The sequence below is a fragment of the Oxyura jamaicensis genome, chromosome 4 (genome assembly GCF_011077185.1).
Source record: "Oxyura jamaicensis isolate SHBP4307 breed ruddy duck chromosome 4, BPBGC_Ojam_1.0, whole genome shotgun sequence".
Classification (NCBI taxonomy): Eukaryota; Metazoa; Chordata; class Aves; order Anseriformes; family Anatidae; genus Oxyura; species Oxyura jamaicensis.
Window position 1 is genome coordinate 95,605,166 of NC_048896.1, and position 13,293 is coordinate 95,618,458.

The following is a 13,293-nucleotide window of genomic DNA, read 5'->3' on the forward strand; positions in this document are numbered from 1 at the left end:
AGGGAAGGGAAGGGAAGGGAAGGGAAGGGAAGGGAAGGGAAGGGAAGGGAAGGGAAGGGAAGGGAAGGGAAGGGAAGGGAAGGGAAGGGAAGGGAAGGGAAGGGAAGGGAAGCAGATGTCCCCCCTCTCAAACCACCTCAGAGCGGGACCAGCAGAGCGCTGTGGCCCAGGTGAGCCACCAGGACGGCCTCTGCCCTCCCTCCTTGTTCTGCTCTCTCTCCATCTGGGGTCCTGAACCCCTTCCTAGGCAAAGCTCAGACACCAGGAGAGGCAGCAGCCACCTCCTGCTCCCTTCTGCCCCAGCAGAAAGCCCCACACGGCCTGGCCATGGCTGCAGCAGCCATCAGCCACAGCAGGCTCTATCTTGGGTGGTAGCTGCCTCTTTTCATCTTATTCCAGCAAATATTTTGCTCCTCTTAACAGTAGCTGCTTGCTGCCATGGAACAAAACCCTTTTTTTCGAGATGTGTGTGCAAGGCTTTCGTGTTGATCAAAGCAAGGCATCTGCATTTTGTTCCCTTTGCTGGGGAGTTTCGTTGTTAATGTAAAACACGCAAGGACCTGGCCCCTGACTTGCTCTCCCAGAGCCGTGGGTGCTGGCGGTGCTGACTGGCCTGCAGCAGGATCACGGACCCCATAAGGCACCCAGAACAGAGCCTCACTCATGCATTACCTTGGCACAACACTTGTTTAAGCCCAGACCTGACTTGCATTGCCCCAGATCCCCAGCCGGAGCAACTGGGCCCCTATCACTAAATTCTTGTTTTGTCCAAGTTTGCCATCAAGGTTTGGATGATTTACTGTGCTGGAATAATACGGTGAGGAGGTGGAGGGGGAGGGGGAGGTCTCAACTGCTAACTCTGTTGGTCATAAACCTAATTTCTCCTTCTCCATCCTCATCCCCTCTATCACCTTGCTCCCGTAGTCTTGCTGTCAGTACAGACAGGTTTTCCCTTGGCACTGCATTCACCGGGTGTTTCTGGTAGCAAGGTGGGAAGTGACCAAGACTTACAGTAAGTGAGCCCGTGCCTTCCTGCTCCATCACACTCGTGGAGGAGCACTGAGGAGCTCCGAATCCCCCCTAAACATCAGTGTTTTAAATGACCATTTAGCAGAGGGAGACCTTCCCAGGACCTTAGCCCCCCGCAGCATCCTCTGCCTTATGGCAAGGCACCGTCCAGGCCAGCTCCCCCTTGCCATGGGTTTTATGGCTCAGAATTAGACCTCACACCAGATGATTTTGCTGCAGCTGCTGGGATGCTCTCCCAGCCCACACTGCCTGCAGAGGAGCGATGCTCTGGAGCTGTGGGATCACACATGGCCACCATGCCCTTCCTGCCTCTTCTCAGCCCACACTCGGGGTCTTTCCAGGCTTTTCCCACTCCCTCTCCAGGCATCTCCTCCTCCCAGGTCCATCTGCCTGCGATTTCCAGATGCTGGGCTCTGCCTCCACACTTGTGTGCCTGCACAGGGAACTCACGACATGTCTCCTCTGAGTGGGCTTCCCCTGCCATCGACGTGGTGTGGTGTCTCTCCATCATTGCTGGGGCCCCAGATGTTACAGATAAAAACCACAACTGGTCACAGCTCAGGAGAATGGGAGGGGAACAGAGAAAGTTGAAATATTTTAATAAGTCTATGTTGACATCTTCAAACTTGCCAACAAGCAATTTTTAAAGATTTTTTTACATTTTGCTTTTAACATTTTCAGTATATCTCAAAGTTTTTAATTAAGTAAGTTTGATCAAGTTTAAAGTTTAGCTAAGTTTTTATTTTTTATATATTTTTTTCAATCAGTGTGTAGGGCCGAGGGATTTGAGTGGGTTTTGTTTCATTTTTCACTTCACTGAGAAAAGTATTGAGTTTTCAGTCTGGCCGACCTGCAGTGAGGTTTAAAGTTTGTAGTTCTTGTTTTATTGAGAAAAAAAAAAATATCTCAGCTGTAGTTGGAAAGGTCTATCAAGTGTCATACAAAAAGGTGTCACACAAAAACCGTTTTAATGCAGGGATTCATTTACTTTGAGGAACTCATTACTGCAGGACACATCGTGGATGCCAATGTGCAAAGGGTTCCAGAAAGGCTTGTGAAGGATAAGGCCATGGATAGGCAATGTCCTCCTCTATGGTCTGGGTGTGAAAATAACTCTACTTGGATCATGAGCACCCAAGAAGAAGAGAGCAAGACCCAATACCTCCCTGTCACTTGGACCCCAGGACAGTCCAAGTTGGCCAGACACCTCTCCAGAGGGATTTATGAGCCCTCAGCATCCCTGGCTATGGATTTATCTTGCTTCTGGCTCTCCCTTCTTGTTCTACATCTGGTTTCAGCAGAGGCATCTCTCAAGGGGCAGTGGGAGAGTACAGGAAGGGAAAGGTGCACCGTGTGGTTTTGTGCTCTGCTTGCAGAACACACCACCAAGCTCTGCCTGGGAAGGATGGACATCTGGTCTGACTGCCGTATCCTCATTGTTCAGATGGAAAAGCATATCGTCAGAGAAGACCATTATTTGCAGTATTATCACTAAATAATAATAATAATAATAATATTGTAACACATTTGATGGGGAGCATTCTCAATGCTTTGACTAAAATAAGAATAGCTGGGGACATTTTTCGTTTAGCTGCATGTTTTCAGTCTGAGTTTCGCTGTTACTACCACAGGAGATGACAGAAAATAAGGGTTACGCAAAACCACCAAATGTGACCTTTTCTTGCTCTGTTTTAAACCAGAATGGGTTGGTCTTGCTACCAGTAACCTCCCGGATTCCTGTGAGAACTTCTGAGTGAAATGATCACTTTTAAATGCTTCTTTCACACAATTTCAGGAAAAGTCTTTCGCCCTTTATCGTACTTGCTTCTCCTCAGTCAACCTACTTGAGAGAGTTCCTCAAGGCCAGCCTGTCCCAGCAAAACACACCGTACGTTCCCATTCAGGAACTAAAAGGCTTCAAACCATTTAGGTTTGGGAAGGATGACTTCCAAAGGTCCCTTCCTACTGGACTGTTCTTTTCTGTTCTGTTCATGCCTTTTAGCTCTGCATTGAAGCCTCGCAGGTGGCAGGCTTGGATGATAAGCCTACCGCCAGCCATGCTCCAGGCAGTGTTCTCTAACTAAGCTAAAAAGCACATTTCGTCCCGCAAAAATTATTGATTTTCCAGCCACAAAGTCTGGATATTCCATTACCTCAAAGTGATGAAGAAGCTGATATATCTGTTAAGGGGCTACCCATGACTGGGACGCAGGAGAAGGAAGACGTGTTTGTTAGCTTGATGTTTTTCCATTCTGCAACCCACAAGCTTTTCTTTCTTTCTTTTTATTTCTTCTGGTGTCTTCATTGCACAGCTCTCCATACATAAACAGGCAGTTTCAAAAGTAGCATTTAATGGTCTCCAGTGCTTCAGCTGGCCTCCTGCACTTTAATAGCACGCAGACCTCACTGGATTAGGCAGCCTGGAACATCTCATACACCCACCAGCACACCAAAAAATGGGTTTCCTACTACAGACCCGCCCTAGTCTCTGCTTCTCCTTGTCAGGGTGGGACAGAATAGGACTTGACCAAAATGTTTGTAATTTTTACACAGCCCAATGTGGTGCCCATGGTCTAGTAATGCAGGGGTCACCTGGCTTTGTTCAGGTCCGCAGAGCAGGAGGTCAGAAGAGCCCAGACCTTAGCAAAGGGGAATTTTCCCCATGCCATAATGAAGGCAAGGACAAAACACACAACTTCCCTCACCGATGGAGCTCTAAACACTCTGAATCCAGGCTTTAGTCCTTCATGAACTTCACTTGTGACTGACAAAATGAACACCTGCAACATGGTCTTTCAGTGTGGGTGAGATGAAGACAGTGGGGCTGGCCCAGAGCAATCAGTCACGGCCACCTGAACCCAGCAGTGTGGTGCTTTCAGCTTGGAAGCACCTGGCAGGTTCACCTTTGCCAGAAAGTGGCAAGCACGCAGCTAGATTTGCTTTTACCCAATCCTGCTGCATGCTTGGAAGCAGATTTATGGTGATGGTGCTTTGCAGAATATCCTTCCTTTGGAGGTAGTAATGAGCGTCTTAGGGACAGTGTGAAGCAAGCTGGCAGCTGGAGTCAACTCTTGTGCTTCAATGTCAGCAGCTGAAGAGCAGAGCCTGGCACGCTGGGTGAGCCCAGCAGGAGCCGAGGGCTTTGAAGATCACAGCTGGGCCTAACACAATGCCCCTCGGTGGTGGAAGGCCTGGGGCATGGGGAGATGAAGCATGGAGGAGGGCCTAGGCCTGAGGGGAGGTCAAGGCCCAGTACGACCTGAAATGATGTCTCTAGATGCAATAAAAGCCTGGATTTAGCTACTGCCACTCCGTTTTCTCCCTTCTGCCAACATTTCATTTTAGCTCGTCTCCTCAGTTGGGATTTACTCTGCTGGGTTTTGTCAGACAGAGTCCTCTGAATCTGCCTCGTGCTGGGTAAACAAACCTAGGCTGTTGTGACGACTTCTAACCTCTTCCTACGGGGAATCTCCGTTCTCCCAGATGTTTCTGTTCCCTGCATTTGCTCCAGGTCCCTGCCTGACTCCCCAGCAGCTCTGCAGAGCAGCTGAAGCTGCCCAGGAGGGGCTAAATCTGGGGCAAATCCCTGCTTTGAGTTATTCCCCCATTGCCTGGGTGGGATGGCCAGGGGAGGCAGGAGGGAGGGGATTGCTTTTTCGGGGTCTCATTCTTTATGAACCATTTGGGGATTAGTAAAAGTCTCCAACATTACCGTGTGGTTTCCTGTCTTTAAGACGTGAGAAAGACGATACCAGCTGTATCCATTGCCTACCCGACTTGGGTTTTCTGGTGTTTCTTAAAAGAAAGGGTGCTGGAGCTGAAGGAGATGGCAAAATGGCAGTTCTTGTGTATATTTTTAGCATTTGTACTTGCAAAGAAAATCTTGGAATTTCAAATCCCCAATGACTCAGACAGCTATGAAAGACAGAAAAAAAAATGCAGCCTTTATATTATTTTTTCTATTATTTTTTTTTTCAGATTGCATAACTTCTAAAATAAATTATGAGGAGTCTGACTCCAGATTGCTCGTGGGCCCCTGGGTGATGAAGAAGGGATGGATTGCAGCATGCTGTGGTGAAGAAAGCTCCACCAGATCTGGGCTGGGAGGCATCTTACCAAGCTTCCAGCGTGGAAGAGATAGATGGCAAAGCCACACCAATGACCTTCCCCTCCCTCTAGAGTCCCTGGACAGATCCATCCCACCACTCCGAGACCCCATCTCCAGCTGCAGTGACTCATCCTGGCAGGTGCCAGTTATCATCTGTGGGCTGTAGAGGAGGACAATCAATTCAGGCTTTGTTTTCCAGCCTACAGCCATCGGCATTGCAAGCAGATGACTCTTCCCGCTGTGTTTTCGTTGGCAAACAACAACCATAAATCTCTTGATTGTTCAGGTTTTTTCCCCTTTCCCATATCCACCAAATCCTATTTGTCTGGATTCGCCTCAGACAGAAGTACAACCCTGAGCCTGCTCCAAAGGCCAAACAAGGGGAGGAGGAAGAGGATGCTGCCTCCTCCACCGCCTGCAGGGCCAACCCCAAGCACTTGATCCAGTTTAAGTGCCCTGGCCTCCTATTTTCATAAACATGGAATTATTCTATTTCCAGAAAAAAAAAAAAAAAAAAAAAAAAAAAAAAGAGGTCCCATCGTGTCAGGAGGCAGGAGAACAGATTAATTTCTTTCACACATGTTCTGAAACAAAGGACGAAGTGGGAGAAGGCAGCCAGCTTTGCAAGGGCTGGGCTTTCCTAATTCGTGGGGCTGTAACTCTCCACCCCTCCCGGGATGGTGCCCTTTGATGAGGTCTGGACGCAAGCTGGCGGCAAACCACAAGTGAAAAAGGAGGAGAGGATGGAGCAGAGAGTGGGAAAAGACCAAAAAGAGGGGGAAAGCAGAGGAAAGGTACAGCGTGGCCACACGCAACTTAGAGGAACGCTTCTGTTGTGAATCTACCTGACCTCTGATTTTAAAGTCCCTGTGTTTCCACGTCCCCGCTCATCCCTCAGAGCAGACTCACCCTCTGTCTACAATCTGTCTTCAGACCCTTGTTAAAGTATTGCCTGGGCCTGAAAACCAGAGCACCCCAGCTGTGGGAAGCTGAGGCATGGAGCACGTCAGTCTCCTGCCCACAGGCTGGGTGGCACCAGCTGGGACATTTCTGTGCCTTAAAACCCGTGGACATGCTGGAAAGACAGCACAAGGCACTTCTCCTTGGTGTGGCATTGATTCTCTTCAAAGTGTGGGACCTACATTCGTCAACTTTCATGTTTTCTTGGCACAATTATTTCACGACACAGCACATGGGCAGCACCTTCCAACCATTTGATCTCTTCTGCCTGCGATCCAGCAGGAGGGTGGAGAAATGCCAAAGGAGGTGTTATGGGGTAATAACGGCCATCAGCACCGACTGTTTTGTGTAACGTGTTTTGCAGTCTTTTAGCATTATTGCTGAGGGAAAGTCCCTGCTCTGCACAGAAATGCTCAGCCCCCCTCGCGGTCTGCTCGGAGTTTCTACCTCGCTCCGTGGCACCAAGTTCACATGAGGGTACAAGGATGCCAGCCGGGACCACAGTCGTGTTTTCTTCCTTCCCTGTTGTGTCTCGCCAAGAGTCATGGTTCGAGGGGATAAGAAATTTTCAGCCCATGTTCTCCAGACTTGTTGATGGGATTCACTCAACCACAGATAAACATCTCAGCTGGGTCCCATCAGCTCCTGGGGACTGAAGACACAACGACCCCTCCAGGACTGTGAAGCAAGACAAGACGCTTTGATGTCTTGATCCGGGACCGGCCGAGTGCAGCCAGTGCTGCCAGGAGGGGGAACGGTCCCCATGCCCCTTCCTCTCCTGGGGGCCGTGGGAGCAGACAGCCTGTCTGCACCCTGTGCCCCAGGCAAGAGACGGGGTTGGGGCAGTGTCAGGCTTTCAGTCCTGGTTCCTCTGGTTCAGCGAAGCAGCAGCAGCCGTGGCCACCAGCTATGGGGGCCACTTTATCACCCCAGAGTCTGGATGATGTGCATATTGCCTGGAACAAAAACTATATAGATACCACACGTGTAGGGCTGTGGGAGAGGTCAGCAGGTGCCCACGGAATGAGGGACGAGTGCTGCACACACATTAAACCAGGCTGCAAAGACCTGGAAAACCTGATAGCCACGTGGGGAAGAGCCACGGCTGTGCCCTTGTATTGTTCCAGTCCCCACTCAGATCGCTGCCTGAAGGAAACTAATTATTTCACCTTTACAGTGACCATTTATCTGCAGTCTGGAAAGCTCCCGGCACCTCAGATCCCTGACTCCAAACTGAGCCCCTGGTAATACCAGCGACTCCAGCATGACCTCCACCTGCTTTTCTGCTGGAAAGCTCCAGATCAGAGCTACCTGATGTGATAATTACTTGGTACTTACAAACATTTTCTATGATTATTAATGCTGTGATAGCAATAGAGCACTATTTCCAGCAGAAAAGCAGGTGGAGGTACACTTCTGCCTCCTCACCCCACCGGGGACGTGGGCAGGACCCAAAGGCACTGCTGGATGTGGGTTCTCACCCCCAAACTTCAACCCATGCCGGAGTTAAGCCATTCACAGTGTTACAGTCACCGTCTCTCACCCCCACGCCAACCTCACGGCTTCGCACCGCTGAGCAAAGCACCGGCTCCACCAGCAGAGCTGGAGAGCAGCAGCATGCATGCACAGGAGCAGGATTTGGGGCCAGGACCCCCACCCCTATCAGCATGACCCGTGCCCCCCGCTGGACAGGGAGCCCCGACGCCGTGCCGAGGCAGGGACGGAGCCGCCGAGTGCCGTGGAGCAGAGCAGCCGGGGTCTCCCTGGAGCAAAGCCAAAGGCAAACGGAGAGCCCAAGCTGCACCCGAAGGTACGGAGAGTTCCGGGCTGTGCCTGGCCTCCTGCACGGTGTGCTTAAAGTGTTGCTCACTTGAGGAGGCTGGGTGAATGGGAAAAGCAGGCGGGATGAATAAAGCTCATTTTCCTTCTGGAAGCTAATGCGCGGCGGAGACGGGGACACGGCAGTTTCACGCCCCATTGCTCGAGCGTCTCCGTCCCCGCTCGGTGCAGAGCGGAGCCCAGAATTTGATGCACAGATCTCCACAGATCCACATTTGATGCACGAAGTTTGGCTCGTCTGGGATGAAGCCAGATCACAGCAACACGGATGGGGCTGGCAGCTGCCCCCGCAGCAGTGGCACGGCGCTGCCCATGGAGGAGGCAGTAAGGAAGCTCAGGCTGTCTGTCCAGGAGCTCCAGAGCCAACAGAGCAGCCTTTATACTCATCATCACCCCCTCTGTGCTTGCATCCACCAGGGAGGATATTCCAGGACCGGCAAACAGCCTTTGGAACCTGGGAGTGGTTTTAGGGGCTATACCTTCAGCTAAAACCGAAAGGGTTTTGTCACTCAAGGCTATTTCCACCCTTCTCTCTGAAGGTTATTGTCTGGGGGCCAGGAGGCCACAACAATCATCTCTACAGATGGCCTGTGTGCCTGAACAACCTCCCACTCAAACAGCTTCATCACAAGCCCCCATTCTGGGTAGAAACCTCTCTCTTCTGAGCAAATCAGACCAGGAGATTAATATGGAATCGTCATTATTGAGGAGAAAAAACAGCTCAGCAATTTTGCTACACTTTTTCTGGAGGTCAGTGGGGCTCAGCCCCATGCAGGGTGTCAGCACATACCCACAGATGGTCAGGCAAGGGCAGGGACATAAAATCCATCCCCTTGTCTCCTGCCCCAGTGAGGACCCCCCCTCTTGTGCCTTCAGCATGGGGACACATCCCCTTTCCCCTCCAGGACCTTCTGGACTTTCTCCTCCAGGACTTGTGGGCTGTGAGAGGCTGTGGTGGGGCTGGGGAGATGTGGCTGGGACGAAGCCAGCTCAGGGTGCCCGCTCAAAGCCCTGCATCTTCTTCAGACAAGGCCTTGGACATTTGGGTCTCCCCATCCCCTGCCTCCCTCCATCCCAGGTGCCATCCCAAAACGTGGTGCAGTGGAGGGGGTCTCTTGCCCATCGGCACCCTGCTGAGCTGTTGTTGCAGAAAGGCATTTGGGGATTCCCAAATGGCCCCAACCTCATCAGCAACTCCCCAGCACATCTGGAGCATCTCCTTGACACAGCCAGCTCCAAAAAAAACATCCCAGAATTAATCCCTGGGCATCTCTGCCCCCTCCAGCCTCTCCCCTCCAAACCTGCCAGAGGCGGTGAATTCTTTCTGCCCTCCCCGCTGCTGCAGGAGGGTGAAATCTGGGAGCCTCTCACCCTCTCCCCTTCCCCAGCCCTCCACCTTCTCCCCAGCCACTGCTGGCTTTCAGCAGGCTGATTTTGGGTGTCCAGGTTAATAAACAGAGGGAGATTCTGTTCCTGTGCAACAGCAGCAAAGAGGTGAGAAAAGAGGAGCTCAGCGACTGTCACGCCCCGTCCTGTTCCTCCCAGTTGTTTTTGCATCCCCACAGCAGGGAGGGAAGGTGCCCTAATTCCATCAACTCAAAAAACCACACAAGGAGGTAGAAGGTTTCAGAGCATTTCATTTGTAACCACAGTGACATTCGCGTTATTGCATATAAGGCATAGACAGGTGATACAGACATCGTCCGGCTATCCCAAACCCCAAATCGTCCAAATCCCAAATAACTTGGAGGCACAGGACAGACTTCACACAGCCCCTACCCCCGGCTGGCTCTGGTGGAGACATAACCCAGCTACAGAGGGCTCACCGCCAGGCCAACAGATGGCTGTGGCTGTTCAAGCAGCAAAGAAAAAGAGATTGAGCTGATGTTGTCAGGTGCTCAGACCTGCTTTTGCCCACCACGGAGTCTTCTTGGCATGAAAATCGGCTCTGCAGCCTGGATTGGGAACACGGAGGGTGGCACGTGGGGATGTCACCCTTTCCTTTTCCATCCCTTTGGATGGCCTGGATCCCAGTCTCCCACCACTGACAACCCCTTCTGGTTTGCCAGGGAAGAGCCGCTGGTAAGGTCTGGGAAATAAAATAAGGGAGAGGCTCTGGGAGGTGGCACGTGAGTGTTTTGGTAGGGTTGCTTCTCTGCTGGGATAGGCAGCGGTGGCTGTGACAGGCTGGATGACGAGCATCCAGGTACAAGCACTGCTTTGTATTCAGACTCGGGTCACTCGTCTTTGGGGGTCTTGGAACCAAGACTGTGTTTCTGAAACAGGTGGGGGTCATAGAGCAACAATGCCACGATGGGAAACCTTACAGACTCTGCAAACCGAAGCAAAGAAATGAAATACCAGGCCTGATTTCCCACTGCAGACAGGAGAGCGAGGCATGCAGGTAGGCGGCAAGGTACCCAGACCCCCGGGCAGAGCTGGGTTGTGGTGGAAGAGGTGCAAGGACCAACCACAGCAACCCCAGCATTTTCGTAGCATTATAACTCAGAAAGGCACAGACCCAAGCAACATTTGCCCTCCGCTCACCGGATCCTCAGGGGGAAAGCGTCAGAGAAAAATGGACCGAGACCTGGTAGCCTGGCAGCGGCTAATAAATGGGGTGTGGGTGCGAATGAGGGTTGGGAAAAAACTGAACCAATGCTAAAATGAAGCATTTAACTGTGCCAGGAAAATGAAACACCCACCCTTGGGTGGGAAAGCCCAGAGCCGACTTCACCAGCTGAGCACCAGCTGCTTTTGGAAAGGGGACCCCGGATCAGCCAAAGCTCTGCAGCGAGGACAGGTTTTATAGCTGCGTGTTCTCCGTGTCAAAGACGCTGCCTTCACACGTGGCAGAGAGCTGCCCTGGACAATCTGGGTGCTGTTACAGTACTGAATAACAAGGGATTTAATGCTCAACGCATCACATCCCCATCCAGCAAAGCCATTAGGCATGTGCTTTTCTCCCTGCCTCCTGCTAAGAACAGGCTTAAGTGCCTCGCTGGAGCGGGGCAGGAGCTTACACCAGCACAGTTTGTCCTGAGGAACTCCAATCCCCCCAGGATCACTTTACACCGCTACTTGTTCTCACGTGTCATGCTGAGCAGCAGCAGCTTCAGGGCTCAAAAGGACCCGAGGCAGCCGTGCCTCGTCCTGCTGAAGGCAGTCTCGGGTCCTGGGGCAGAGCAGCAGCACGGCTGTCTCGCACGGGGACGTTTGCTTTCACACTTGATGGCCCCATGCTGGGAGATGGCTCCTTGCAGGGTGAGTGGATGCAGGATGAAAACTGAAGAGTAATGCTGTTTTGATGAGCATCCTCTCATGAGCCAGAGCTATTAATAACTAGAAATCCCTCTTAGTCCGCATCGCTCCGTGTGATTGCAGCAGCAGAGACAGATGGACAGGAGGGAACAGGAATCAGCAGAAATGTCCCGGTGCTGCCATCCCAGCCCTGCCATAGCTGCTCTGTGGCAGGGCAAGGCCTGCAGGATATGCAGTATAATATTTTGTTCACAAAGCATAAAGCAAACAAGCCTGCTTCCGAAGCCGCGGGTTATCTGCCCCATTAGCGCCCAGCAGCAGCGAGTTTCGCAGCTAGCACTGCAGTCTGGTTTTCTGCTGTTTTGCTTAAGCGTTGTTTGGGAGCACAGGAGAAAGAAGACCAGCATTTCACTGAGCTGCGGCTGCAGGGGTTGCACCTGGCAGGGAGGAGCAGGGAAGCAAAGCCCCCGTGCCCTGCTTTGCTCTGGGGTTGCTCTCTGTGCTCTCTGCCACTGCAGCACTGGCTCGGAAGGGAGGCACGTGGGATTGCAGAGGTGAAAGAGCCACCGAGGGGGAAAACAAGCTCCAAAACACATGGGCCAGACTGTGCGGTCCTTCACGAGAGCAAAAATTCAACAGTTGCTCTGATTTAGCCATTGCCACAAACCCCGGTTTTGGATCTCAGAGCCTTTCCCCTGGGTCCTCTATCTCATGGCTTTTACTCTTTGGGAAGGCAACGTAAAGAGCCCAGGGTTTCAGGCTGTGCAGCACATTTCATCTTTGGTAGACTTTACACATTATAAACCAGGTAATACACATTACACGGCAAAGGAAAACTAAGGCTTGTTCAGAGTGCAAAGAAAAGTGTGCTCAGAACCTGAGAGATTTTAGCAGGCACACGCTGCTTGCGCCAGCAGCCCAAAACTCCCCCACTAAGGCCTGCTGCATCTTTGTGTGCTCACGGGCTATACACGAAAAGGTCCTTTGCTCACCCACCCTCTTCAGCTTTGCATTGGTATTCAAGCTTTAAAGATCAGAACAGCTTAACTGAAAAAAGAAAAAAAAGGAAAAAAAAAAGGAAAATAAGAAATATCTCAGAGGAGGTCTTGTTTACGCACTGCTTCCGAGGTGAGTGCTGCAGGTGGTATTCTGCATCGGGGAAAGTCTTGTCTTCATTTTGGCAGCAGCCTGGGCTGGAGAGAGGCTGCCCCAGCTCCAGCTCCACCTGCTGATGTGATCCAGTGCAGAGCCGCAGCTTCCTTCCAAAATCCCCAGGCAGGCACCGGACCTTCCATGCATTTGCCAGCACAGCTTCACTGGAAAGGTTTCACCAGTTTCATAGCAGCGTAGTTCTAGAGGAAGGAAAAACAAGGCAGAGAAAAGCTGATGTGAAGCAGGTAGAGCAGGGCAGCAAGTGGAGGTCAAAGCCTGTTTTTGATCATGGTACGGAACTGCAGGTGGGGCTGCACTCAGGACAGGAGAGAGGGCTGAACTCCCAGCCCCAGCAAAGAGCCCCCCTGCTAGGGGTGCCCCAGGCACAGGAGAAAACAGGATTTTCTTTCGCCCAGTAAAGGCTGCTAGTCACAAGCAGGGAGCACCAGGAGTCACTCCTGGACTTTGATTCCCCTTTCCACCAGTTTTTAAGACCACTGAATCACAGAATGGTTTAGGTTGGAAGGGACTTTTAAACAAAACCAGGTCCGAACCCTGGCATCGTCCACCAGCCCAGGCTGCCCCCGGCCCCATCCAGCCTGGCTGCTTGGGGCAGCCACCCATGCTGTACTCACTACTCAGGCCCTGACCTCACATCCTCAGGGCTCACCGTCCCCCAAAATAGGCGACCTCATCCGCTCTGCTCGTTGGGGTGGACCCTTTGGAAATGGGCCCTGGTCCCCAGGCATCTGTGCAGGGACATCTGCAGAGCGCAGCTTTGCACGGGCCGAGCGCTGTGCCCAGCACCACGCCAGCAATCAGCCGGCCTGGGCAGCGAGAGCACGGCCCTCCAGCCCTGCACCATCCTGATTCAGTTTCTGAGCACAAGCCCAGCCTGCGGGTCCATGAACCGTCTCCAAAAACTCTGCCAAAGGCAATCAAGA

At 51.9% G+C, this 13,293-nt stretch overlaps 1 protein-coding gene across 1 annotated transcript in view; it reads right to left on the reverse strand.

The window, feature by feature from the left end:
• Positions 1–11,973: 11,973 nt before the first annotated feature.
• Positions 11,974–13,293, reverse strand: part of DYSF (dysferlin) — a 75,627-nt gene continuing 74,307 nt past the window's right edge. Inside the window, 1 exon segment of the mRNA XM_035324108.1 lies at positions 11,974–12,549. Coding sequence (XP_035179999.1) covers positions 12,511–12,549 — 39 coding nt within the window. The 3' untranslated portion in view covers positions 11,974–12,510.